At 38.1% G+C, this 27,886-nt stretch overlaps 2 protein-coding genes across 4 annotated transcripts in view; both read left to right on the top strand.

Annotated features, from left to right (window-relative positions):
- Positions 1–20,080, top strand: part of stac (SH3 and cysteine rich domain) — a 28,402-nt gene extending 8,322 nt beyond the window's left edge. For both annotated transcript variants that reach the window (XM_054613661.1, XM_054613660.1), the window contains 9 exons: positions 2,753–2,886; positions 6,426–6,507; positions 6,683–6,789; positions 7,585–7,666; positions 8,647–8,714; positions 11,860–11,957; positions 14,401–14,452; positions 15,084–15,221; positions 18,539–20,080. In XM_054613661.1, coding sequence (XP_054469636.1) covers positions 2,753–2,886; positions 6,426–6,507; positions 6,683–6,789; positions 7,585–7,666; positions 8,647–8,714; positions 11,860–11,957; positions 14,401–14,452; positions 15,084–15,221; positions 18,539–18,637 — 860 coding nt within the window. In that variant the 3' untranslated portion in view covers positions 18,638–20,080. The remainder of the gene's footprint in view (positions 1–2,752; positions 2,887–6,425; positions 6,508–6,682; positions 6,790–7,584; positions 7,667–8,646; positions 8,715–11,859; positions 11,958–14,400; positions 14,453–15,083; positions 15,222–18,538) is intronic.
- On the top strand, positions 722–27,771 carry LOC129103278 (antimicrobial peptide NK-lysin-like). Of its 2 annotated transcripts, XM_054613664.1 has the most exons (6): positions 722–732; positions 26,240–26,314; positions 26,409–26,494; positions 27,087–27,164; positions 27,260–27,414; positions 27,521–27,771. In XM_054613664.1, the coding sequence occupies exons 2-6, from the start codon at positions 26,266–26,268 to the stop codon at positions 27,594–27,596; spliced, it is 444 nt and encodes a 147-aa protein (XP_054469639.1). In that variant the 5' UTR covers positions 722–732; positions 26,240–26,265; the 3' UTR covers positions 27,597–27,771. The 2 variants fall into 2 exon arrangements, with proteins under 2 accessions (XP_054469639.1, XP_054469638.1); XM_054613663.1 differs by lacking the exon at positions 722–732 and having other exon boundaries at positions 26,232–26,314.
- Positions 27,772–27,886: the final 115 nt, after the last annotated feature.

Raw genomic sequence — 27,886 nt, 5'->3', positions numbered from 1 at the left:
ATGCTGGCGGCATGGTTCACATGGTAAACATTATACCTGCAAAACATCAGCTTGTCGCCATTGTGAAAATGTGAGCATGTAGTTCTAACTGTAGTCTCACAGAGATGCTAGCATGATGTTACATTCGTACAGATGGACATGTAACAAACAGCTATACCCCACCTTTGTATTCATCATTCTAGGCCTAATTTCCCTAATTCTTTGGTTAGGTAAATGGGATACTCAGTGGTCAAAAAAAAGTATTAAATGGCCGTGGGAGAAACTGATTAAAGTATGCAAATTAACCAAAGAATGGTGCTCAGGTCAGTGTTTTGGAGGAGCTTAATAAGAACAGGAGGTGGAGGAATTTTTGTCACGATGAAGGTTATTAGCAGAGAAAATCAGGAGGCGTGAAGTAAGAACAGCGGCTTAATGGATCAATGTGTGGCTATTGTAAAGAGAGTGTGCAGCGTGAGAGAGATACTGTAGGGAGAAAGAGTGGGAATTGAGGGAGAAAGACTGTGTGGGAAAAAATTTGAGGCAAGATGAAGGAGGTATGGGAAATCTGGCAGGAGGCTTGTCCTTTACTGTTTTATAAATGAAGAATAGACCTTAAAAGCAGAGTAGCCAAGAGAGAGCAAATGCCATAGAGATCTGTACAGTCACTTTCCCCACAGCTGTAATGTCCTGGCCTCCTCTTCAAGCCTCGAAGACAAAGCACTGAAACACACACACACAGACACACACACACACACAAGCTATCGTCATTACCCAACCATTGCTGAAGGAATTCGAGAATGTCAGTTTCTTGTATCAGCCTGCGGAAACACAGTGGTTTGTTCTCTTCGAAGCTGTTAAGCGTTAACATGGAGGTGCCTCATTATTCCTCCATGTTGGAGTGAGTTAGCTCAAACAAGGATGTAAACAACTCCTTGTTGAGGATTTTATTTGCTTCCTGCCCCTGTTTATTTAGAGAGAAGGACAAGAACTTGAGTCACAGTGTCTTAAAGATGCCATAGAATGAAACTCCCAAGTCTTTATTGAACATCATCAGTTGACCTGATTTAGAGTGACCTAAAAATTGGTACAGGTCATGCTCATTGCCTCTGCTCCTGCTGTTGTCGCTTTTTGTGTGGATCTGTGGTGGACCGATGCGAGGTTCAGGCCAGGATCACATTTGTCTCGGTTTCCTTCTCAGGTTCACTGAGTCCGCCAGCGCTGTGGCAGTGAGGCTCAGCCAAGCAACACAAGAGCTTAAAATTGGGAATACAGATCCAGTTTTCCACCCATTACTGAGCTCCTGTCACTGCTGCCCAGCTCCAGATAGCCGTGACATGGTAAACTACACGAAGGGGTTTGTACTTTAAGTACACAGTACCTTGTGTTTGCCGTCTTGTTCCGGGATCAGGTGTTCTGCTTGGTTTCATAGTTACAGTGTTACCTCTTCTCACTAAACTCAATATGCTGCAATCTCGATTGAAATGCTGACAGTATGTGCTTGCCTCAATGCCCATTCACAAAGCACAAAAAAACTGTACAAAACAAACATTGACAATCTTTCAGTGATGAAACTTTTATTCTCCCTGCGCTCTTTACACATAGGTCGATGAATCCTTTGCACGTCAGAAATTTCAAATGCATGCATGCAGAGTGTAGGCCAGGCCTGGGCTAATGCTCATTGACTGATCAATAAATAGCTGGAGGTGCATATCCACCAGACTACAACTAATAACAGCACTGGGGCTTGTTAACACTGTAGTCTCTTGTTAATGTGGAATGAATGTCAAATGATACACCACTGCTGGCTGCAAGTGTTGTTTTTGTCCTGTTATGTGTCACATGATAATGGCTTAGAGATAAGTCTCCTTAGGAATTAAGTACTTCTTTCATTTTATCTTTTGTGAGAATGTACCATTGGAAACGCTATCCTCTTGAAAAGAAAATAATTCCACATTTTTATATATTTGGTCTTATACCGCACGCTTCCACAGTCCAGTAACAGCTGGTTCTTAGCCTAAGTCAAAGTCAGCCAGTCAACCAAACTTATTATCATTTGAATGCAGAATATTTACCAATACATAGTGTTTTAAGTTCACCCTTCTTGTTGTATGTCTTTCTGTCTCACAAACACACACACTGACAGAGCCCCAGCCCAGTGATCCTCATTAAAGATTGCATTGATGCAATCTGTTGCGTTTGCCATGTGAGCTAGTATTCTCTGCCAACACATTTCCCTTTACAATCTATCTTGTAAAAACCATCTTTCTAATTTTTGTGTCCTCATCTATCTCTCTGTCCATATTTATTTGTTACTCATTCACACACCTCTGTGCATAAATGTGCACAAGCATGCTGAATGTTTGCTGTTGCAGTGTAATTTTTTTCCAGCAACTGTGAGTCACGTGTCAATAAGTGAGGGTGAGCATTACACAGGCAGGAGTTTGAAATGGGTTTCTCATGGTGTTGATAGCACCTGCTCAATTACAGTCAGTTTGGTTTAAATGGCTTTGCAGAAATGGCTATCATGTGTCACGTTTGAAAACTCTGTCCCAATGTTCCACATGTCACTTCACAGGTTTTCCCAATGTATGCTGGGAAAGACTCCAGAAACCCTAAGCTACGAATAAGCCTGTAAAGACAATACATTAATTAATCAGACAGCATTCTGAAAAATATTTTCTTTTTCCTTTTTCTCATGTAATTTGTTGTTCACTTAAGGACACCATTTGCAGGACATATGTGAACCTGTTGCCTCTTTTTCTCTGTGTATCAGGCACAACAGCCAAGCATGTGGTGTTCCTGGCGGGAAACACGGCAAAGCATGGCCTGCGCTGCAAAGCCTGCAAGATGAGCCTACATCACAAATGTGAGAATGGAGTGGGACAGCAGCGCTGCATGGGAAAACTGGTAAGATGCATGACACTGAATAGTACAGACATGAAGGCATAATATAGACAGTACATTAGTGTCTTTGCTGTCGACAGTTTGGGTGCTTATAATTACTATGTCAGTATGATAGAAACCAAAACAGACATATTAGAATTGGCTGTCTGACCATTTCCCATTAGAATGTGCATTTTCAAAAATCACACTTTATGTGCGAGTGTTCTGGTACATCTGTCACCACCATCCATCGTCGTCATCATCATTATATTATCACTCTGTCCGTCTAAGTGTTACATAATAGCAATGCAACTCAGCATTTACAAAAAGTCTGACCTCCTCCTCACCTCTGTTAATTTCTGCCGTGCTGCTGTCAGCATAAGCCATTAAATCAGATCAATACAATCACCCTGAAGCAACTTCATAACCCTTTTTGAAGATGTCACATGTCACATGTGTTGTGATGTGTTTGGCATTTCACAGTCTCAGCCTTAATGTCTGTTATTAATATGCAGGTCAAGCATGGCTTGTTTGTGAAAAAAGGGGCTGTTAAATCATCACATCATTATTTTTTCAATTTAAGCTTTTATATCACAAGCAGAGGCTGTGCTATTGTGAAAACCTTTCAGTATTTCAAAATGGAAAAGTTGGCAGTATTGACCGGTGATCAACTAGTTATTTTGAAGCATTCTGAACCCTTGAAAGTTGAGAAAAACCTTGAACCCTTTATATGCTTAACCCATTGCAAAACCTAACTGAAACTTTTAATCAAACTTAAAATAATGTTTTATTTTGGTTTGTTTGTGAAAAGCTGGAAAAGGCAATTGGTGATATTAAAGAAGAGACATCAAGCCTTGTTATCATCATTTTATATCATTTTCCTTCCCAGCTACAGACTTTCTAGGGGCCTGTCCTCATTTTTGGGAGATGATAATTGAAAATTATGGGCTATTATGTGATTCACCCTCATCATATGTGAACCTGAAGTATAAAGAGACCATTTGGTTTTGGGATTGGTCTGTTGGGAGGGCTGAGCATTTTTACTGGGGAGGATTCAGTTACACCAGCGAGGGCCAGCGCCAAGAATGTTTTTTTACTTTCACAGCAGTCCAGCAAACTGCCAGTCAGGACTGAACTGGGACTCTTTAGTCATTCACACCCATCCCACATTAAGGAGAAAGATACTGTAACACTGTCAAGTCATATGATGTGTGATTTGCTCCCTTTTCTTACCTTGTCCCTCACAGTATTTGGCTACACCACTATTGATTTGGCTGAAATTAGTTAATTTGAAATAAGCTGAGTTTGTGATAATCAGCAAGAATAAAGTGCATAGATGTCATATGGAAATTATATGGAAGTAAAACTAACCGTACAGGCACAACCTTCTCCTTTCCCGTTCTGATGTCTCCCCACTAAATGCCTGAGGGATGAGGCTTGAAGATATGATCGGCTCATAGGAGTGGAAAATGAGGTTGAGAGGTCAAGCATAAAAAGGGAAGTTTCCCCAGTGGAGTACAGCTCTAAATTCAACTTACTCTAAACTTGGACACTTCAGCAGCCATGCTTGTTTCTCTTGGCTTGAGAACTCTTTAGCAAAGGAATCCAGTTACCTCATGCTCTGAATCTTTATAAACCATGAAACCAGTGTTTCACCATTTCTTCACTAGGTTTCTGAACTTACTGAAACAGTGAAACAAGTACATAGAATTCCTAACAACTATAGTTGAAAAATGGTAGTATAAACAGTCAGGCCTTTGTGGTTCATCTATTTGGTTACATAACATTACTTCACCATTAGCTTTGGCAACAATCAGCTAATGATACTAATGTTTTATGATTTTCAAAGACTCTGTTGAGGAATAGTTTGGTGTTCAGTGACATTTTCTAACTTATCTAGAGTAAAACACACAATGTTTTCCTGTTTTTAGGGTCGTATTTTCCTTTTGCAGATTTAGGATGTAGGTCACTTAGCTAACAAAAGCTGACCATTCACTAAAATGAGTTGCTTTAGCTTCTCCTGACACAGTTTTGGTTTCAGTACTCAAGTAACAGTTTTTCCCTTTTCCAGTTTGCAGCCACAGCTTCCATCAGATTCCTTTGTGTTTCCTTGGTGCCCAGCGTATACGACACAAGTTGAGTCAGTGTTTGACAGAGACAAGATCCCCGAAAACAACAACCAATATTTAATAGCTTTTGGATGAATTTCTCAATTTCTGTGGGGTCAACTAGCAGTACCTGTCAAGATGTGGAATGGGGAAACACACCTTTTAGCTTTTATAAAGATTGATTGCAGCTCTGAGTGTAATGCTGTTATTTATGTACATTTTTAATAGTTACTTAATTTTCCAGATAACAAAGACAATATGTGCCAACATCTGCCCACAGCAGATGAACATGAATCTATAAATGACCATCCTAAACTCTTTTATGTGTTGATGGGTGCTGAATCCTAATAATCAAAAATCATGAAGAAGACAGCTCTTCTATTATTTATTCATGCACAGATTCCGGCAGATATTTTTCTTTAAAGTGCAAAGAGATAACAGTGTTTGTTTTTGTACAACTTTCGTATGTATGGTTGTAACATTATTCTGCTGTGCCGGAAACATCCGTGCATGAATAAATTATTTAAGTAGAGATCTCTTCTTGCTGTGACTTTTGATGAACAGAAACGAGCATAATGGGAATAAAAGACATAAGAAAGGTCACCATGACTCTTCCCCAGATTTCCCTAAAACCTACAATCACTGCCGTCACAACATCAGTGTACTAAATAAAGGTCACTGACAGCAACTGTGAGTAATGTCTTTTGTTTGTAGCCAAATTAACCTGATTCCTTAATGAGTTTGCCCCCAAAAATCAGACATCTAAATTCTCGAGATGGGCCTTAAGAGCTCAGTGTTTCTTAATTTAGCCTTCTCCTCATTAGAAGGGTAAAATGAAGACGACTGATTAGCAATGCAGATTTCACCACCTGCCACATGAATACAGGGAATGTTAACAAACAGATAAAATGCAGTCTTATCAGATGTAGGTCTCCAACACTGATCCTAACACATCCAGTAAAGAATTCAAATGGACAAATATTTATACAGGACAATCTCCAGATTTTTCCCCCAAAAGCTTAAGATATATAAATTAATAATTACCCAGTGATTGATGAGAATTTCAATCTCCTGTCTTTCTTCTTTACTTAAGAAATATTCAAAACAGATGGGAAAGTATTGATTGGATAGGACGCAGGTTGGAAATGGATATATAAATGATACATTTTTAGGGCCTTTGGAGATGGAGTGGAGCTCCTGACATCCGATACATTTTCTACTCCTGTTGCCCATGTTCAACTCTGTATGTAACAAATCATGTACACAAACTGTAGTCCTTAATATTTTTTCATTCAAATAATTATGTCTGTTTGACATGAACAACAGTGATGTTGTTCATGTCAGACTTGAGTTATATGCAGTATTTATTTCAGTGTCAGGATGCTGCGTTGCTGCATATTGATATATCTTTAAAGTCTGTCGCTTAGCTCTCCTTTTTCCCTCTCTTTCTTTCAGCCAAAAGGCTTTCGACGGTACTACAGCTCTCCATTACTGATCCAGGAACAGTATGGCTGCATCAAAGAAGTAATGCCCATCGGTGAGCAGCTTAAATCTCTATCATAATTTCAACTCTGTGTGGGATGACAGTGTGGGAGCCACTTGAGCTGTTTTACAAGATTTATCTACCTGTTTTTATTAGTATTGTAAAGCACCACATGGCTAACTTAAAAGCTTAACATTTGATTGCCATCCGGCTTTATTCTTTTCTAAAGCCTGTGGCAACAAGGTGGACCCCGTGTATGAGGCCTTGAGGTTTGGGACGTCGCTGGCACAAAAGGCCAAGAGGGCCAGTGGCTCTGAGTCTCCGCACAGAAACTCAGTAAGGGAATGATAATTTATCATGTTTGGTTAGTGTTTGTGATTTACCCTGTCAACAAATGTTTTATTTATCCTATTTCTTATCTCAAGTATTTTTCATCAAGCTATAATGCCCATACAGATCATCACAATCCAGTTTATTTATTATACTTGTTATATTTTGTCCAACTGCAACAGACTGTAGCTGATGGTCTAAATAGATACTGCCACTGCAGGGCTGTAAACACTACCAATAAAGGCAGTCTGGTACAGGCAGTGATGAAGGGAGATGTCGGTGCAAACACTCATGTTACAGCTCTGAAGATGGACTGGACCGATTGTAATGTACAGCTAAACTCTCCAGCCTCCTTTTCCATCCCTGTGTTATGCGCAAGGAAATCTGTTTTTTGTAGCTTATCACTTTTTAATGTAATCTAAACTGTGTATGCAGTCTGGATAGGTGCCTCTGTATGATGACAAGGGAAAGCTGTTGGGTTTGGGCCATCCTGTCCTGTCCCGTGCAGCTGTTAGTGAATTGAAGTGTGTGTCGGTGGAGGCTCACAGAGACAGTGTGGTCTCAACAGGGGTTATGATAATAGTTTCCAAATGTAGACTTAGAAACAGCATGTTTGCTACACTACAGTTTTCTCAAAACAGCTACTTGGACTGTGAAAGTGAATTATTTTTTAGCTATTTTAACTGAATTACTGAATTGAATCTCTATCTATCTGTCTCTCTGTCTTTATATCTCTCTATTTATCTATCTGTTTTATCTCTTCTATCTTTACTCAAATCATCCTTGAATGATTATCTGCAGACCAGTGACTTGGATAAGGTTCCAGAGGAAGTTGTGGCTCACAGCAGTAGGCAGGAGCTGTCGAGAAAACACAGCGATGATGGTGAGTATCTTCTGCGGTACACTGTGTGCATCTGGATTGCAGCCATGTAGTGACACAGGGGGGAAAAACACACTGCTATTTCTCTCGCCACAAGAGAGTCTGAGAAAGTTGCAACATTGAATTTTCCTCCTCTGAACAATCAAAGATTCTTAACTGTTTTCCACAGATCTGAAGTTGCTCCATTTGCTTGCTCTCTCTGACCCTGCAACAGAATATACTTTAGAAAAAGGCCAAAGAAAAACGTTGACCTCTCTTTTTTAATCTGCATTGTGAATAGCTCTGCATATAGTGGTGGCCGTTATTTTTTTCATCTGAACAATAGTCTCTGTAGTGAAGGGCAAGGCACTGACCCTTTGCAATCTGGACCATTCACTCTGAGCAGTGAAGGCAGAACTACAAGTGAACCAAGGTACTCCCTTGCATTGGAAAATGCTATTTGGAGCGTGGTTACAATGCTACTGAACAGTTTCCTTCTGAGAATAGCACCTGTCCCAACAAAAGAAGAAATTGATATGTTCTTAGCCTGGAACATGTGTCGGCCACGACACTGCTCTAGCTTCATGTGCTTGGGTAAATGGAAAATAGACTTAGGTCATAATAAATACTATCTTTAAATAAATAGGATAAACAAGATAAAATAAGACACTACTGATCCCCAGAAGGGGAAATCTTGGTGTTACAGCAGCACAAGAGTTAAATAAAATGAAATATAAAAGTACACAACTAGTATATGTATAAACTATACAAGAATGAACAAGGACAAGTCATTATTAATGGCAAAAATATATATAATTGTTGCCACTTTTCTGACAAGGTTCTAAAAGTCGTAAAGTTATCAGTACGTTTTTCTATGTGTCTAGCATATAATCCAACAAGCATTGCAGTTTTTAGAGGTTGCAAACAGGGCTTTAGAAAAATAAATGATTTCAATGGTTGTTGATTACTTTTAGTAATTAGTCTTTGTTTTTTTTACCTTTCAGTTTTCACAAATATTGAGAACGGGACAGATCAATACTTCCAGCCAGAGAGAAAACCTGATGATTTGCTGGTAAGAAATATATCTATCTAATTGTATAACATGATACATATCTAAAGCTGTCAAGTGTGTGTGAGACAGTACATTATAGATGCCTGAGCTGTACTGTTTTTCTAAAATACAGCTGCATTTTAGTCATGTCAACATATCAGACTGAATTGAGTTGAGAGGAAATAAGATTGATTCAAAGTTATCTTGTATAAGTAATATATTAGGCTGTTTACAGTAAGATATTCATTCTAGTGATGGCCCTCTTTATAGGTTGGCCTCTTTTGACAAAAATATTATCCCTGTAAATAGTGATGTCATGTATACACAGTGTTTGAGAATTATCAGATGAAAATGTCCAAAATGTGATTTTTAGGAGTGAAACATTCCAGCAGTTGTAGAAAAAAACACATACAATTAATTTTGTTCCATAAACCAACATGTGAGCCTTCAACTTATGTCAAATACAAATATCAGCAAATTTTGAGGTGAATATCTTTCCCAGACAAAGACAATTTGGTGCAATATTTGTAAATAAAAAAGAACAAAAAAAGAAACTGGCAGAATAAGAAGAAGAAAACTGAATGTACCAAATACTATTTTAGAAGAATGGACACCTTAAACTGTCCTGTCAGCAACTCTGGGCGTCAACTTTTCTCCTAATTGTTCACACTGATTGTTAATCTGCAGCTCATAGTCTTACAGTAAGGTGTATTATTGGTGCAGTCTGATACCCTCTAAGAACAGACTTTGTCCACTGACCAGTGCCTCTTTGTGGTCTCTCTGAGAACTGATACCCAGCCAGTCGATTCTGTGTCCATTAAGCATGCTGCACTTTGCCCCCCGTCTCCATCGTCACTGCTGAATTTCCCAGGACTCTGAGGGAAAACTTCTCTTCCTGCTGTAACAAATCATACCCGAGTTGACAGGACTACTGGCCTGCACTGATAGAGCAAAGCTTTGACCTTACGTAACATTTGGATCTGCAGCTCTAGGGTCTGTGCTTCTGGTTTTATTCTCTACAGTGAAGATGCAGTGCTGATGGTGCAAAATTCATGCTAGTGAGAAGAAAAGGTGATAAACCTCTGTGAATATCTTGGCACCCCCTGCAGAGTAGCGATGAATATTTCATGGGCAGATTTCAAAACTGCTCTTTTCCTTTCTATCTTCCATGATAGGGTTTGTAGTATCAATGTTTTTTATACACATTTCCTATGTGCAGGCATCTATTCTGTTTACTTTTATAGTTTAACATGTTTATCTCCATTGTCAACAATGGAAAAAGACCACAGATACTAAGAAAAACACAGAAATGAACAAATAACCATATAAGGCAAAAAACACACACGCATGCATACAAACACACCTATCTTCTGCAATACAATCTAACAGTCCAGCCGTCCATTTTGGGGAAGAGACATGAAGTGCATTGTGCTGTGTTATCAGGCTGGACCGAGCACAGCTGGCAACAGGCTGTTTGTCTGTCAGCCGACAGGTCCATTAGCTCAGGCTGGCGGACAGACAGATGGAGGCTCTGCAGGGTAATGAGCAGAGAAAAACGCTCGAAAACAGCTTCGGCCAAAGAAGCAGCTTCCAATTTGAGATGAGAGGCTCACACGCACAAATGGAACACATGCAGTCACACACAGGAACCCCATCTGTTCACGCTTTTCAGGTTTAGTGTTGAACAACCTGAGATCAATTTACAGTAAAATACTCTGGCTCATGCTGTTTCTTTTTGGTTGGCGTCTCTGTTTGGGAAGTTTGATTTTGTTGTTGGTGGCTTGTTTTGTTTTTTGTCTTTTCATTTGAGGCAGCTCATCCAAACAAACTTTTGTTGCTTTTGTTATTGCAGGAAATGTAAAATGTGTAACTTCCATCAGCCAAACGACTGTTTCTTGAATATAGATTTCTGAAATTAGCTCTATTTTATGTATATTTATGTGTAGCGACTAGTTAGTGTACAAAATGAGGCATTTAGCTGCTATAATGTAAGATATTCTTCCAAGGAGTTGGTGGAGCAAAACAGTGCTATAAGGAGAGTGAATATTGGACTTGCAATCGCCAGTTTGCCAGAAACATGACTGCAAATTAAAGCCAATATTTGTCTGTGTTTGCTAGATATGGAAATAGACATCGGCTGACACATTCATCATAAAAAAGGTTTAAAAAGGGTATAATATGTCAAAGTTGTGTTCACTGGTTACTGCAGATTTAAAGGAATTAACCCTTTTTTTCGTTTTTCCTTTAACACACTGGCCCTCACTTTAAATACTGCCTTCTTTTAGCTCAGTTGCAAAGACGCAGTTATCTCAACCATGCAATCCGACCTCTCATTTAGTGTTGAAGGCTCCCACAGCATCAAAAGCCTCTCAAGGCCAGTGAGCATCTCGTAGTTAGCGGTAATGGATTGCCAATGCTTGATGTTGTTGTTTTCAGCCAGAGGCCACAGAGGCAGTTTGCCTTGCGGCTGCTTTTAACTCGACTCATCCATCAGGCACATTTCCAGTCCACATGGATGATGCTCGAAGAGCCACAATAGACCAGGAACACTTCTCTTCATTAACAATACAGTGCCGCAAAGAGCCATTAGTGTGGCTTAAACAATCATCCTCATACCTTTTGGCAAAATTTCAGTCCAGTCATTATACAGGGACAAGTAATAATTTGGAGTGATTTCAGGGACACAGCATGCAGGATTCAGACTCAAGGTGTTAGTGATGAAATAAGAAGACGCCCACCAGCTTTGTGAGCAGGTGTGAAATGGCCCAGAATGGCGGCTCATCTCCCTGCTAATTGTGCTAACACCTCTCTGACAACTTCCTCTCCACCCACACCCCTGTCCTGTTTTTAACTTCCCTAAGCGTTGAAAACCCGATCCTGCTTCTCCCACTCATGTTGACGGTGGATTAAAAGGAACAGATTGCAGGACAACTTAAGCTGCTCCCCAGTCTAGCAGTGTTCTGTAAACAAGGGCTTCTCCTGCCTATGTGAATGCCAAAAGACTATTTTGAGATACCGCTACGAGGAAATTGACAATAGAGAATATGGTGTTGTTTTCTATATGTGTGACTATGAGCTTTGTTTACTTCGTCAGCCATGTTTTCCTTTTCCCAAGAGACTTTCTCAAAATCCAATCTGTGTGTTCATGTGTTTGTGTCCTGTCTAGTTTGAGCAGAGCCAACTACAGAAGGAGGTCCTTAAACTCAACACCTATGTGGCCTTGTTCAGCTTCACTCCCCAAGACAGCCATGACCTGGACATGAGGTTAGTTTACACACGTCTGTCTTCTCTTCATTAACACTTTAATCATCATATTTTGATTGCTTGTATATGCATTGCCTGCCATGCACACACAGCCTCAATGACAGAGAAACAGAATCTCATGTGACTTTTTTTACAAGATTTATTAATGGATTCCTTTAGTCCTGTTAACAATCATGTTAGTTGCACCTGCCTGTTTGCATTTGCTCTAAACTTGCCTTGTATGATCTTCAAAAAACAAACCAAAAACTGTGAAATGCAATCCTACTGTACATTATGTTTGTACACATCCATACAATGCAAGATCGAGGTAGACAAACAAACACACAAAGTACACATGTTCACATAGTGTTTCATTTATGTTGGTAAATAAGATGACATGCTGGTGAATAGCTGTCTTCCCCTCGTCAATATTCGTCTGCTTTTTATTACCAAGAAATTCTGTTGTCTGTTAATTACTGTGTCTATATTTTATCTTATGTAATCAGTGTATTAAGTCAAAGAATAAAATAATAGATTTACAACATGAACTAATTAGCTTCCTCTTTGTAGGTAATGGTCCTCAAAGATTAATTTCTCTGGAGGGCCTCATTAATAGTACCTGTGTGTGAGCCATAACGGTCTATTAATATCAGTCAATCTATCTTGAGTCTTTGGTAAGAAATCCATGTATAGCTCCCAAGAGGCGTACACAGTGTACCAGTGGCTAAGGGGGATTATATTATTTTTGAAAGCTGGAAAAAAATAAACATATTTTACTTTGGTCAAAATTATGAGATGCTTAATTTGTACTGGTAAATACCCATTCAACTAAGAATATGGAGAGAAAACAGACAAAAAGCTTTTCAGACAAACCAATGAAAGAAGCTCTTTATGAAAATGAAAAACAACCCACTTCACCCGTTGTCATACCGAGTTGGAGACATCGGGGATTTCTTACAGCAAAAATGTCTCCCACTTGGTAAAAACAACGACAGAAATGTCAACAGACTTCTGGCAAAATGGCTGCTGCACCTTCATCATCAACACTTACACAATAAATTCAGTAAGTTCAAAGTAGCTATACACAGTTTTTCACAATTAGGCTTTTTTTGTAAATCTGGTGTGACTACAAGCTAGAACCGTCTGAAACTCAGGCTACAGATAGCATCCTATTTGTTAACAATGCTGGAGAGGGCATCACCAGCAACATGCTTTGAAATAAGCCCTCAAGAAGAGTATTCATCATGAGCAGTCCTTCAGCCTAAGTATCCATTTGGTCCTGGTTCTCACAGGAATCATTGGAGGATTTGAGGTTATGAGTGCACTTATTCTCCCTCTTTCTTCTATTCACACACACACACACACACACACACACACACGCACGCACACACGCACACGCGCACACGCACACGGATATGTCGAGAAAAACTCCCATCGTCACGCGTAATTTATTATTCATTGACTTCTCCTTGGACTCCCTGTCCACTGATACCTGCTAAGTTCACCAAGCTTTGTTGCAGATTTATTTTCATATGAAAGCCTACATCAATGTTTTTCTCCTCTGGGTTTCGCTCCATACAGTAACTGATACTTGAAAGGCTTAGACATAAAGCACAAATGGGAGAAAAGGATTCTTTTATCAAGAGATTCAGTTTTCATTTTAAGTGAGAAAATCAGGTTTGTGATTAGTTTTAGTTGCAGCCGCATGCTCTGATTACCTGATTACCTTTGACTATGATGTGATTGTAATGATGATGAGTTCTGCACTGTTAGAATACAGAATGAGGAAAGCCACTCGTTATTTAAAAGACAGTGATTTCACCAACCTCTTTTTTTCTCACTTTCATGGCTTTCATTCTCATAATTTACTTGATTTGAAGGCACAGTACTTCTAGGAGATGCTCGTACGGTACATTTCCTGTTATTCATTAAAACAACATGTCCCTACTTTGTTTTCACGTTAGAAGTTTTTACAATGTCAGGTGCTGTGCTGTTTCTCACCTAAAATAAACAATGTTTTCTGAGTCATGGGGATCATACCAAGCGAAGGACAGTCAGGGTTGTAACTGAACTACGAGAGGAAAAACAAAAGGGGAATTGCGTAAACCAACATTTGGCTCAACAGTGCAGACCTTTTGATTTTTATTGGGCAAATTAGCCGACGGCTTTGAACAGATGCTAGTAATTATGGTAAATGCGGCAAAGGGGAAAATGATTCAATCGCTTCCTGGACAAAGAAGAATTACTCACAGCAAAACAGGATTAAGATGCATTCAATCGGAAAAAAACGCAAACACATTCCCTAAAGCATAAAAGAGGTTATGTTAAATAGATTAAGTGTAGAGGTGAAGCTCTTCTCATTGTCAACAGTACGTACATTAACTTTTACGTGTTGCTTAGTTCACCCTTTTCTAAGCCCAAATGTTTTTGAGTAATTTGTACTTTGTTTTGCTCTTTAATGCAGAGCTGGAGACAGAATCTTGTTGGCTGATGACTCCAATGATGACTGGTGGAAGGTATGTCTTATTACACATAAGATGTGACATTTTTCACTTTGTTTAATAATATAATTAACCTTCCAAGATGCAAAATCTAAGTTAAAGTTTTAAGTTTGTTTTTTCCAGTTCACATATAATGTGTGTCTTCCGAAATAAATCCCAAAAATGCACACATAAGAAATGGATTGATAAATTACAGGAAGTCGAGCTGTAAATTATAGGAGCGAGGCAACAGGCTGCCTCACGACACAACTGCATGACGGATAAATTAGGGAGACAAAAGGGCCAAACCCTGACTGCAGGCAGCCGGTTGCCACCAGACCATGAAGAAACTCATCACGCATTTTAACTCTGTTGCTTTTCTCTTCAGGCTGTAGACAAACAAAGACATCTGGGCTGTTTGGTCTTTGAACAGTGATACTTTACCCTATTTAACACCTGCATACAGTACAATGTATAGGTACTGAAACTGAAGACTTATACAATATATCTTCGCTATGTGCATGAACCAGCTATATATAAGTTAGTATGATCCAAAACAAAACTTAATACATGTACTGTAACCAACCCCTGGTTTTAAATACTCTTAAGTATTGTGCAACTTGACCACGTGTCAGCTGTTTTAATGTTTGCTGATTTTTTTTTTCAGGGGGTTATTGAGGACAGGATCGGTTTCTTCCCAGCAGCCTATGCTCATCAGCTGCGGGTTGAGGACCAAGTGTTCAGGTGTAACAGGACGTTCATTGGCTGTAAAGAACAAGGCCAGATCACCCTGAAGGAAGGACAGGTACTGTACAAACCTTATGAAGATGATGAGGATGTTTATAGGCAGATGAGGGATATTTTAAGTGAAAAGTCATCACATAAAGTCAGGTTGAGAAGGATGCTTCCCTTAAAATAGTTTATTTATATTATAAATCAACCTGCCCCATTATTATGTTTTTTTCTGTGTCGATGTCTGCATCTGCAACAACTTATTGTGGAATTGTTCAGGAAAATGTCCAATTCAGATGAAAGACGTCATGTGTAGAATGTATTGTAAATATAAATTAAATCATGCCCACTGAGTTCTTGTAAAGGATTTTCCCAAATATGAAAAAAACACTAGCTTAATATCTGCCTGGATGCCACCACTACAAGTCAGAAATGTTGAATTACACAAAGTGGCTTTTAAGAAATTGTTGTAAGGAAGTCTGCAACCTTTTTGTGTCACGGTTGGTGTGTGGACCCAAGAGCAGTACGACGAGGAGACAGATAAAGTTCTGGAGCTTTATTTGAAGCTGAGAACACAGCAGACAGACAGGCAGGATATGACTCAGTGGGAAACAGGCAGGGGATCAGGCAGACGGAAACCAGAGGAAGCGGAGGCTAATCTCGGGGTCTGGGACAGAAGGCTGAGACGTTGACCAGGGCAAAGGCAAGGTAGGGAAGTCCAGACAGGCAGGGTCGGCAACGGGAAATCAGTCCACGGGAAATTGCTGGAAAGTGTAGCATGAAAACAACAAACGATCTGGCAGCAAGTGTGTGAATGAGTGGGGCATTTATACTGCAGGGTGGAGGTGCAGCAGAGTGAGCAGGTGAGAGGGATGGTGCTGATGAGGTGGGCGTGGCAGACAGGTGCACTGCATGAAGCTGATTAGGTGAGAGAGAGAGAGGGCTGGGCTGTGAGCTGGAAGTGGAACCGGGAGTGGCCGGAGTGAACTGAGAGAGAGTGACAGGCAGGTGAACAGAGTGAGCCAATTAGGTGCGTGAGACAGAGTGACAGGGAGTATGGAAGACAAACTGTCAGTATTGAGGAAGAACTGTGACATTTTGTGAATAAATGCCTTTCAAGAAACAATCAAGCTAATAACAAGGACTTTCAACAGACAATAATAAAAGGATTGTTGTTAAGGTTGATTGCCTTCCTTTGGAGCCAAAAAGACAAAACACATGAAGGATTAAGTTTAGACCAAACATTAGGAAGCTTCATCACATGAGCATCCTCTTCATCGTGGGTTGGAGAAGCAATGACCTTGGACATTAAAACTTCCACATTACACCTGTGTCTAATTCATGATGGCACCCCAGCCATTAGAGCACATCCAATTCACATTATCCAGCAGCTCTTTAGCCATCTTATTACCCTCCTGCAGCTCCCACGTGGCCTCTTACCTCCAGCAACTCTACCCTCGCATGTGCTTATTTTCCCGGAAAGAGTTCGACTGGAGTTGGCTGACAGAGGATCCTTGAAAGGAATTACTTTACTTAACTTTATTATTGCAGCTTTAACTTAAAGCTGCAATAATAAAGAGAGTGAATGAGACTTACATATGCCATGTGGCCAGAAACAAGAGTTCAAATGAACTCTAATGTTGCTCCGTCAATGCTGGATGTGTAATAGGCAATTGTTTATCCTTAAGAAGCCAAAATAATAAAAGCCAGTTTAAGTCTAAAACTAACTTTTGATCAATATAGTGCATCCCTCAACTTAATACATATACCATTAAAGATACGTTGTGAATGGGAACAACGTTCTCTTTAGTTTTAACTGTTAAAGGGAACATGAAGGATATTCCAGCAGGTGTTTCCATACATAAAAAGTGACACACAGTACATATCTATCAACTTAATTAATCAATGAAATCTAAATTTAAATTACACACGTCTTATTGTGAGTGTGAAAGAATGTACATGTTACTGTGAGTGTTAAATATGGTTTAGGTGTGAAAGAGGAAGCTCTTAATGGTGTGAGATTCACAGCTAAACTTGGACAAACCAATAAAGTAAAATAACTAAATTCTAAATATGCCCATGTTCACATTTTACTGAAACCCCCCTCAGCACATGTGAACAAAACAGCTAGTAGCCACTTGTAGTACTCCAAGGTTAACTGAACTGCAGCAGTTTTCTAATGTCATGTGGTGGGTTTGCACTGCTGTCAATTTCTTACTCAGCGATACCATGAATGTTAGTATGCTAAACATCTGCATGTTACATTGTCACTGTAAGAAGCATGTGTGATCACATGACATTACACAGAGCTGCTAACACTGCCGTAGACTCTGGTCAAAGGAAACCTTCAAGCTCAAAATGTATCATATTTGTATGTAACCCTGTGCAATATTAAACATGAATGTCCCTTGGCAGGTCAAAAATTTGACAAATGAAGAATGAAACATCAGAATATCTTTAAGTTTTTAATGGTCAAATTCCGACCCTTTGATTGACAACTCAGACAACCTGAAAGCCTCAATAGCAACATTTGTAAAGGGGTCTCTAAAATCACAAGACAATTATTTGTCACTTGTAATTGTCACTTAAATGTATTTTAAAAGCTTACTAATGTCCAGTTTTCGTTACTCAAACAGCAAAACGTTTATTCGAAAATATGAATAGTGAGTGCGAGAGACGTTTATTTGCCGTAAACAGGTCTTCACATCTGAAGTCAGTATATAACCCCTGTACCCCCTGGTATTTTGCTGACTATGCAACCATAGAATAATAATAAAATATATTCTATTACTATGGGAGCAGCACCGTGGCTCCAGCACATTTCCTTTAATGCCAAAAAGTGAGCATGTTTAGGCATCCTTGAAAGGAATTACCATTAGATTAGCATTTTGGTATATTGGCTGTACTTAGATCAGGCTCCTTTTCCCACAACGCTTTCCAGGCCATGTTGGAAATCATAGGAGACTTAAGGCAAGTAACCCCCAGTGGAGATGAAATCACCAAAAACAAGATTAGTCCGTGACCCGGTGTCTTCATTTTCCTGTCACACAAACCCAGGGGAAGTTACTGAGTGTACTCAGAGCAAGCATGAAAATACAATGTGTTCTGGTCCGTCATGAGGGTCAGTGACTGAGTTGGAAAGAAAGGAAAGTTTGATCACTTAATTGCTGATGAAAAATTACAGAATTTATTCCTCAGAACAGTAATGACAACTTAATCATAGAAATCACTCGGTTAGGCCATTTAAGAACGTGCATCAGGCCCATTGTGTCCTTCCGTCAGTCACTCACATATTGAAATATTCTTACAAATGTTTTGAACATTGTTTGATTGTACTTCTTTGTAGTTTTGTAGTTTTCATATTAAAGTAAGTTTCATTCTTTCCCTCAGATCTGTGTGAGCAGTGAGGGCGAAAACAGCGGCTTCATCAGAGTGGCGAGTGGAAAGAAGAGAGGCTTCGTGCCCTGTGACGTTCTGGAAATCATCTGATACAAACAGACGAATGAAGAGAGAAAGAGAGGAAAGAAAGGATTAGTCGTCTGGAAGTCAGAGGAGGAGGGAACTGAATCTGCAAAATGGCTACAAGAAACCAGTGAGGGAGTTCGCCTCATCAGAAATTTGGAGTCAGACCTGAAAGTGATGATGTTTTTTGTGGATGAGAACTCCACATGGTTGCAGGTCAGAGTGTCAGTACCTTCTTCACTCCCTTTAAGCACTTTTTTTGTTGGCAGAGACATGAGAATTCACTGGATTTGATTTAATTTATAGAGCCAATGTGTGTGTTTCTTTTCCTCTTAGTTTTATTCTGCTACAAACTTTTTTTTAAAGGAGAATTGCCATCTTGCTGTTTAAGCCAAAGATAAGGAAACAGGCACTTAGTACAATGATTATTTTTCAAGGTTTCAGCACAAACAATGGCATTCCTCCTACAAATAGTTTAGTTTCTCATGCTTTTACATTATGTTCAAAGACAAAGTTGAGCTTTTAATGCAAATGTCATTCCAATGGACTCCAAAATGTCTGATTATTATGGATGACAAAGTCCTTTAATGTCAGAAGATGATGAAAACTTTAGATCAGAATAAACAACATATACAATTAAATAAGAACATTTACTTTCTTTGAAACCTCAAATCTCCCTCAAAATCCATTTAAAAAAAGTATATATATCTAACTTCTACCGTAAAAATACAGTCCTAAGACAGATGTTAAAAAGGTTTGTGTTTCAGGTGAGAAACAGAACATCAGATGTAACAAAGAGATCTGTGGGAGTGTTTTCAGAGGAGTTTGACACAATCAAAGACTGCTGAGAAATTCTCAGTGGTCTTCCAAAAATATTGGCCTCATATTCCACAGGATTATAATATTTAATTGAAAGCAATCAAGGATTTAATTAAATGATGATGGTAATATAATTTATTTTATCATCATTAGGATCAGAAACAAAGATAATCATTTAAATCTATGTTCCAGTGGACACAAAATGTAACATGTTGCATTGTGTCCAATCTATTGAATTAGATGTATCTTTAAAGCTTGTCTTTAACTTAATTGTATCTCTTTTCAGTTGTTATTATTTCAAAGATTTTACAGCTTCATTGCTATAAAAGGGAACGAGACATAAAGAAGGCTCTGTGAACACATGACGGCGCCTGTAAGCCAATGACACATATAAGAAAAGAAACATTCATAGTTTAGGTGTTGCCTTTAATTGTGACCACTCTCATGTGGTTTTCCTCTTTCTCAGCACAGACAGTTCTGATCAGCACTTCTTGTTTAGATTCCAGTTAAGTGCGTTTATTGAAAGGTGTTGCATCATAGTAGATATAGTATATCTCAAAGGTTGTTCTGCACTGAAACTTGGCTTTATTGAATGTCCAAGAACTCCACATTGTACATACTGTACATACAAGATTAAAATGTCTTCTTTATCACAACAACCATAAGTGTATTATGATGTTTTTTTTCCTTCTGCAACACAGAGTTACTGCAATTAATTCTATAAACATACGTATATGCCTGATATTTCACATATCTCATCCTACATCTCTCAGAATGATTCCTAAATTTCTGTCATTGTTCTCTCTCCTCTCTTGGGCATAAATTAGCTATCAATAATAAGCTCATTATTCGCTCAATTGGGCCCAAATAAATAATGCGTCTTGTAATTATGCTTATTATGATTATTACATATTATGGTTATTTAGTTGACAGAGAAAACAACTGGATTGTGACCGAGTTATTCACAGAGCGTAAAGACCCAAAACCATTTTCACAGCAGGAAAGACCGAAGTGGGGAGAAGACAATTAGAACAATTTGCTGTAATGCACAGAGACGCACAACGATTCCCTTTTCTAAGTTTTCACATCAGTCCAAAGCTGTGGATGCTTAATTGTAAACTTCTAATTCTGAACTAAAAAGCACATGAGTCATTGTAAATTTGACCTTGCTGCGATCTCTATCACACAGCCACCAAATAATGCTGTCAAAATTAATCAAAATATTATTCAATGATAATTTCCTTGTACTCGGAAAAGGTCTTGAATTCAACTGTGAGCATTTCCTTTGTTGTTATGATCCTGTATTCTGATACACTGCATTATAAATATACTACAGTCCATCCTGATGCAAGAAGTGGTCAAAAAGGAAGATTGGAGGTGTCTGAAACTTTAAGCATTAGCACTGTTTTAAGTTTACAAAACAGTTCACTCCAAACAACCCCAAATAAATAATACAAAACTTGTTATCTCTCTCAGACTCTTTGCAGTCTCACCAATTCAGTTGCTTTATTTTTCTAAGCACAGCAGCTTTCAAATATTTTGCTCATATGCTCTCTGTTATATGCAAAACCTTAAAAAAACAACAACTGTAAAGTGTTGTTTCCCTTTATCCCTTATCTTTATCTCAGGACACTATCATCTGGCCCTCTCACTGTTCAGTAAGCTTTGCTGATTTACCCCCATTTGATCTACAAGACCTTCAGACCAGACAGTCTGCACCCTGCAGTCCACCATGAGAGAGTCTGGTTTCAAGCTTCTGAGGCTTCAGCAGCTCCGTTAATCAACTGTTTGCATGTTTAGATTTTCTCTTGAAGCACAGTCCAACTAAAGAAGTTGAGACAATTACAGACTCTTTGCTATTTCAGTGTCTGCCTATTTTCCTGTTCTATGTCTGTGTAATGACAGACCAGGCCTTCATTGCAGGATGTTGTTCTCAAACAATTGACTCTAGCATCACCTGTTGGTTCATTAGAGTAACAGCAACATCCGGGTACTGTCGAGCGTGTTAGTCAAGTGCAGCAGCCTCTGAACTGTTGAGACACAAATAGGTAACACCTTTGATTTTGGAAATTACACTTTTGCACACAATTTGACACCTGACAATTTACTGTATGAGCTGAAGTTGTGAGCAAACAAAACAGAAAGAAAAGCAGTTTTCTGACAGAACAAACTATAGATAACAACAGAGGTATTAATTCACAATGTGCATTAGATACATGAGTGACACACTTTTGTCTTTTGTCTCTTCTGGTCCCATGACAGCAAGACTCAAGGAGAAATTATTTGTCTTAACTTTATTATTGCAGCTTTAACTTAAAGCTGCAATAATAAAGAGAGTGAATGAGACTTACATATGCCATGTGGCCAGAAACAAGAGTTCAAATGAACTCTAATGTTGCTCCGTCAATGCTGGATGTGTAATAGGCAATTGTTTATCCTTAAGAAGCCAAAATAATAAAAGCCAGTTTAAGTCTAAAACTAACTTTTGATCAATATAGTGCATCCCTCAACTTAATACATATACCATTAAAGATACGTTGTGAATGGGAACAACGTTCTCTTTAGTTTTAACTGTTAAAGGGAACATGAAGGATATTCCAGCAGGTGTTTCCATATATAAAAAGTGACACACAGTACATATCTATCAACTTAATTAATCAATGAAATCTAAATTTAAATTACACATTTACAGGGTAGATTTTTTTTTAATAAATAAAACATTAAATAAAGAGAATGAAACATTAAATAAAAATAATACAACATTAAATAAAGAAAATTTATATGTATGAACAAATGTCTCAATAAAGTTATTGAAAAAAATCTACCCGGCATGCAATGCGCGGTGATCGCCGGTGAACGGTGAATAAGTATTGAGCAATTGAGTGTGAAAGCATGTACGTGTTACTGTGAGTGTTAAATATGGTTTAGGTGTGAAAGAGGAAGCTCTTAATGGTGTGAGCTTCACAGCTAAACTTGGACAAACCAATAAAGTAAAATAACTAAATTCTAAATATGCCCATGTTCACATTTTACTGAAACCCCCCTCAGCACATGTGAACAAAACAGCTAGTAGCCACTTGTAGTACTCCAAGGTTAACTGAACTGCAGCAGTTTTCTAATGTCATGTGGTGGGTTTGCACTGCTGTCAATTTCTTACTCAGTGATACCATGAATGTTAATAGCACATGTGGGCTAGTAACGCCTAACCTGCTCCACGGCTGTGGTTTGACCAGGTCAAGTTTCAGTACATGAAACTGAATTTATGCTGTTTTGCAGGTGGGGTTGACCCTTAAGTGGTCACTTGACAGTATATTGGAGTTTTTGTGGTCTTTCAATAATATTTATATGCAGTTTGCACGTTTTTAAGTCCCTTACAGTTAATTTCATAACGCATACGCAGTGAATACAGACCAGTGGTCTGCTTTAAACACTCTGGTTCACTTTGGGAAATCATTGGCAGCCCTGTAGTAGTCCTGTCTTGTAGAAAAATAAACTAAAACTAATACATGCAAACAATAAGTTATTTTAAGGGAAAGAGAAACAGTAATTTGAGTGGTTATGATTGAAGCCCATCACATGTTAAAAAAATGTCTTATTCCCAAAGTGTCTCATGTGCAGCATGCTTCTGCTCTTAAAATTACAAAACAAACCATCTAATGACTACACTTTACACATATGACTCATAAGAGTGAACAGTCTGAGGTGGAGGCACAGTTAGAGTAGCTCAGCACAAGACTTAACAAATGACATGAATTAAAGTAACGTATCTTTTATTTTAATTTCAGTCACGTAAACACTCTTTCACACATTTCCTCAGGGGTGTCGCAACATAACAGTATTAATGAGAACCTTGATTTCTAAAAAATGTATTATTGCAGGATAACCACTGCTTCACCGATCATAAATAAGGTGCTAGAAGTTTTAAAAAGCTCAAAATGATAAAATAGATGTCCACACACTTTAATCTACGCAGAGAATACTTTAAAATACACTTATAATACACTTCAAATAATTATTGAAATTATGTTAATAATACACATATGATATATTTTGTAGATATTCCCGTACCTATTTAATAATTTCATTCATACAGTTATGGTTACACACGCTCTCTCCCCACCTTCCTACATTTGGATTTGTGTTGTCTCTCACTATAGTCAAAGCTCCTATATCAGATTGGTTGAACTTGGTGCTAAATTAGAGATTTTCAAAAGGGATGGAAACTGTTCTTGAATAAATAACAAGAGTGTGAAAAGCTCCACTAAACAATATGTATTGTATATGATCACCCGTATGGTGATGAGATTGATATCCTGGCCAATATATGAATATAATAATAATTCTTATTAATACTTTAGGCTGAGTATTTGGTACATCAGCAAATAGCGTTTGACCGTAGCATGCACCATTCGGGTGGTAATGTTAGTGCTAATAGATGTGTTTGAGCAGCAAAAGTATAAAAAGCCAAAGAGAAAGCTCAGATGAAATAAAGAGCAGAGCTACTCTCCTGCTCTCTACAAATAAAACCAACGTCATTTAACACATTTTTCCTTATAATTGAAGTATTTTCTTAAAAAAAAAAAAATGAAGTTGTAGAAGTCTCTTAAGGTCCGAACTGAAGAGGAGGAGGATTTTCCACGTGATTTAAAATATGATGTGAGGGTGAGAGCAAACCACCGCACAGAGGAGGTGAGAAACTGAGACACACACTCAACCTGATGAATTTCAAGTAAATAGCCCTCTACTTTTATTTAGACATGCTGTGTCAACATGATACCAAGTTACTGACTCATCAAGAAGCTGATATTTTCAATTAAAACATATGTCATTATCATTTAGTATGAAGGAAAACATTTTACCTAAACATTTCTTTATCAGATATTACAGAATGGAGCTTTTCCAAGGTTACAAAATAGTCAACTATATTCAGCTTCTGACCAAGGCTCCCTTATGGACTGTCACTTATGAACAGGACTCATTTTTAAAAAATATTTTAATATAGGCTTATCAAAGTGCTTAATCAGCCTGTAAAGTACAGATTCATTTTGGTTAATTTTTTGCAGATAAATAGATTCATTTTTGTCTTTTATTAGCACCTTAAATGTCTTTACCACACGTACATGATATCTTCTTTTTTCAACACAAACCAAGCAACAAGTCTGACCTTCACTTTTTACAACATATTGTGTATTTTTATATAAATATCATGCTATGCATTGACTTTTTATACATTTTATTACATTTTAATGGCAAATCATACTTTTACTTTTTTATGACATACTATATTATGGCATTTTTACAGCATACTATACAACAATATTTTTTATAAAAATTCGTATGGCATACTAAATCATATTTTTACGACTTTGGACATATCTGGACATATTCTTGTAAAGTGTTAATCACACTGAATGATGTCTATTAAGGACCATAGCATATAATCTAATGCATTTTCAAGAAGTTGATGAGAAAAAACTTGATTTACATTATTTGGCATGTTTTCAAAATAGATAATTACGCTCAAAAAGAGCACCATTATATTCAAGTGATCATGTGCTATAAAATGAAAACTCTACCCTAAATAATAAAACTGCTGCCGCACATGTTACACAAACACAAAGATGGATCACCTTTACAATCCCTTTCAGAAAGGATATCAACAGAATCATGTGTGATGACTGTACAGCACATTATCGCACGGCAAGGGAAACAAGCGACGACCATTTGGTACACCATTGAACTGAAAGCAGCTTTGTTATTTAAATAAGATCTGTTCATCAAACTCTACCATCTTACACTTACGTCGAGTTTTGTGTTTATTATCAGCTGTTGTTGCCCTCTTGCCAATCTGTCACTTTTTCTTTCCTCCTAATTTTGTGAATGAGCCTGTGCTCTTCGTTTTCACTTAGTGCTCATCCACAGGTGGCGTTGATTTCCTATAACATAACAGGAAAAGGAAATAAAAACACTAGATCAATATACAACAATGTTCCTTCTAACAATTATCTCCGATAAGTTTTTGCCTTGCATCATTTGGATGATTTTGACTGCTGGATAGGTTTCTTTTTATACTACTTTGGGCTGAAGTTAGTATGCTAAACATCTGCATGTTACATTGTCACTGTAAGAAGCATGTGTGATCACATGACATTACACAGAGCTGCTAACACTGCCGTAGACTCTGGTCAAAGGAAACCTTCAAGCTCAAAATGTATCATATTTGTATGTAACCCTGTGCAATATTAAACATGAATGTCCCTTGGCAGGTCAAAAATTTGACAAATGAAGAATGAAACATCAGAATATCTTTAAGTTTTTAATGGTCAAATTCCGACCCTTTGATTGACAACTCAGACAACCTGAAGTTTTAATTGTCACTTAAAGTATTTTAAAAGCTCAAACAGCAAAACGTTTATTCGAAAATATGAATAGTGAGTGCGAGAGACGTTTATTTGCCGTAAACAGGTCTTCACATCTGAAGTCAGTATATAACCCCTGTACCCCCTGGTATTTTGCTGACTATGCAACCATAGAATAATAATAAAATATATTCTATTACTATGGGAGCAGCACCGTGGCTCCAGCACATTTCCTTTAATGCCAAAAAGTGAGCATGTTTACTGGAAAAGTCTAGATGAGTGGGTGGTGTGAAGAAGGTTTTGTGTGATTGTGGTCTAAACAAAACCACTTAAAGGTCTGTGACGAGCCACCGGTTGTGGTTTGAGTTTCCGTCCATGGGGGCTTGCAGAAGTGTTGTTCTGCAGCCGCTCACCTCTGTCATGTATAAAAGGTTTATTACCAGACACACACCCAGAGATCACCGCTCACTGCCAGCAATGGAAAAATCTTCAGTCCTCCTTGTGTGCATTCTGGTGACATGTTCAGGTGAGCTGATGTATTTTGATTGTAACATTGTCTTTATCAAATGTTGCAGAACATATGGCTGTTCTTCAACATGTTTTGTTTTGTCTCTTCACAGTTTGGACAGTCCAAGGGAGATCCTTTGAGGTCAACATTGATGATCAGGAACCGGTGGAAGTGGAAATCTCTGTGAATGCCGACAAGGTAATAAGATATAATCCACAAAGCGTCAATTGCCTATTTGCTATGTCTCTGTAGAGTGTGTAACGGTAAATTTGACTTTGGGACTGACACCAATCAAAAGTTCAAACCCTGACTGTATTTCTTATCCCAGCCTAAACCCAACCTGATAAACTCAGGCTTATGATGAATGATGATGGACATGCTCCGATCTTTAGCTTAAGTAAAAGAACAACTGCAACAAGTAAAAATACAGAAGCAGAATGTAATTAAAGTATCAAAATGGTCTCTTTGACACATAGAATTAAACATTTAATTTCTCAAATATTAGCTATTGTTCATGGATACTTTTTTTAAAATTAAGTTAAGGGTCAAATAAGAGTAACATTTTACTTTATTTAGCATGTATAAGCAGTATGGAGACATTTTGACCATTATAGAATAGAGTTGTAATCAGATATAAGGACATTTTTAAGTTAAATAACTTTTTTTATCTGATTTCAACTTATATCATATTTTATATTATATGTTATGTATAATATTATGTCAAGTTATAGTGACAAATACAATAATTAACACTTAAAAATGTCCCAATACGTGTCACTTTCACCTGCAGCTTCCAGGTGTGTGCTGGGCCTGCAAGTGGGCTTTGAACAAGGTGAAGAAAGCCATCGGCAGTAATGCCACTGCAGAGGTAAAATAAAGTCTCAAAGTCTGCCGGCTCAATGAGCAGCTATCTAGTTTGTGCATTGTGTTATGAGCAATAATGATAATCTTGTTCTTTCAAAGAACCTGACATCGAAGTTGAAATCCATCTGCGACCAAATCGGCCTCTTAAAATCTCTGTGCCGCAAATTTGTGAAGACGCACCTCACAGAGTTAATCGAGGAACTCACTACTACCGATGATGTGAGGACCATCTGTGTCAATACTGGAGCCTGCAAGTGAGTTTATCTTAATATTATATTATTTCACTTTAATTTTCAATACATCTTTCACCACTGTTTCTCCATTACATCTTACTACTTTTTTCTGATGTGCCCACTTTAGGCCAAAGGAGCTGTTGGACCTGTTCTTTAATCCAAGGGACAAGGGTCCATCAGTTGAAATTAATGAATATGCCTGATGTCGTATGCATGAACAATAATTAAGATGCACTTAATTTGTTTGACTGATACTCAGTGCATAAAAAATATGATCAATAATCTCTTCTAGCTTTCTGGCTTTCTACTTTGCAATGTCTGTAAAATCTATTTCTGTTTCTGTGCAAAGATCATATCAATAAATGTTTGCATTTCAAATTTTCAAGAATATTCTTTGTCGCAAGAGACAGTGTGTCAATTGAGAATTTGCATCTGCACCATTAAACCTTGTTAAAATCTCATAACTCCAATTTTGGGGATAACTATCACTTCA

This window comes from Anoplopoma fimbria, chromosome 15 (genome assembly GCF_027596085.1).
Source record: "Anoplopoma fimbria isolate UVic2021 breed Golden Eagle Sablefish chromosome 15, Afim_UVic_2022, whole genome shotgun sequence".
Classification (NCBI taxonomy): Eukaryota; Metazoa; Chordata; class Actinopteri; order Perciformes; family Anoplopomatidae; genus Anoplopoma; species Anoplopoma fimbria.
Note: the sequence above shows the minus strand (reverse complement) of the source record. Positions and strands in the feature narration are given on the sequence as shown.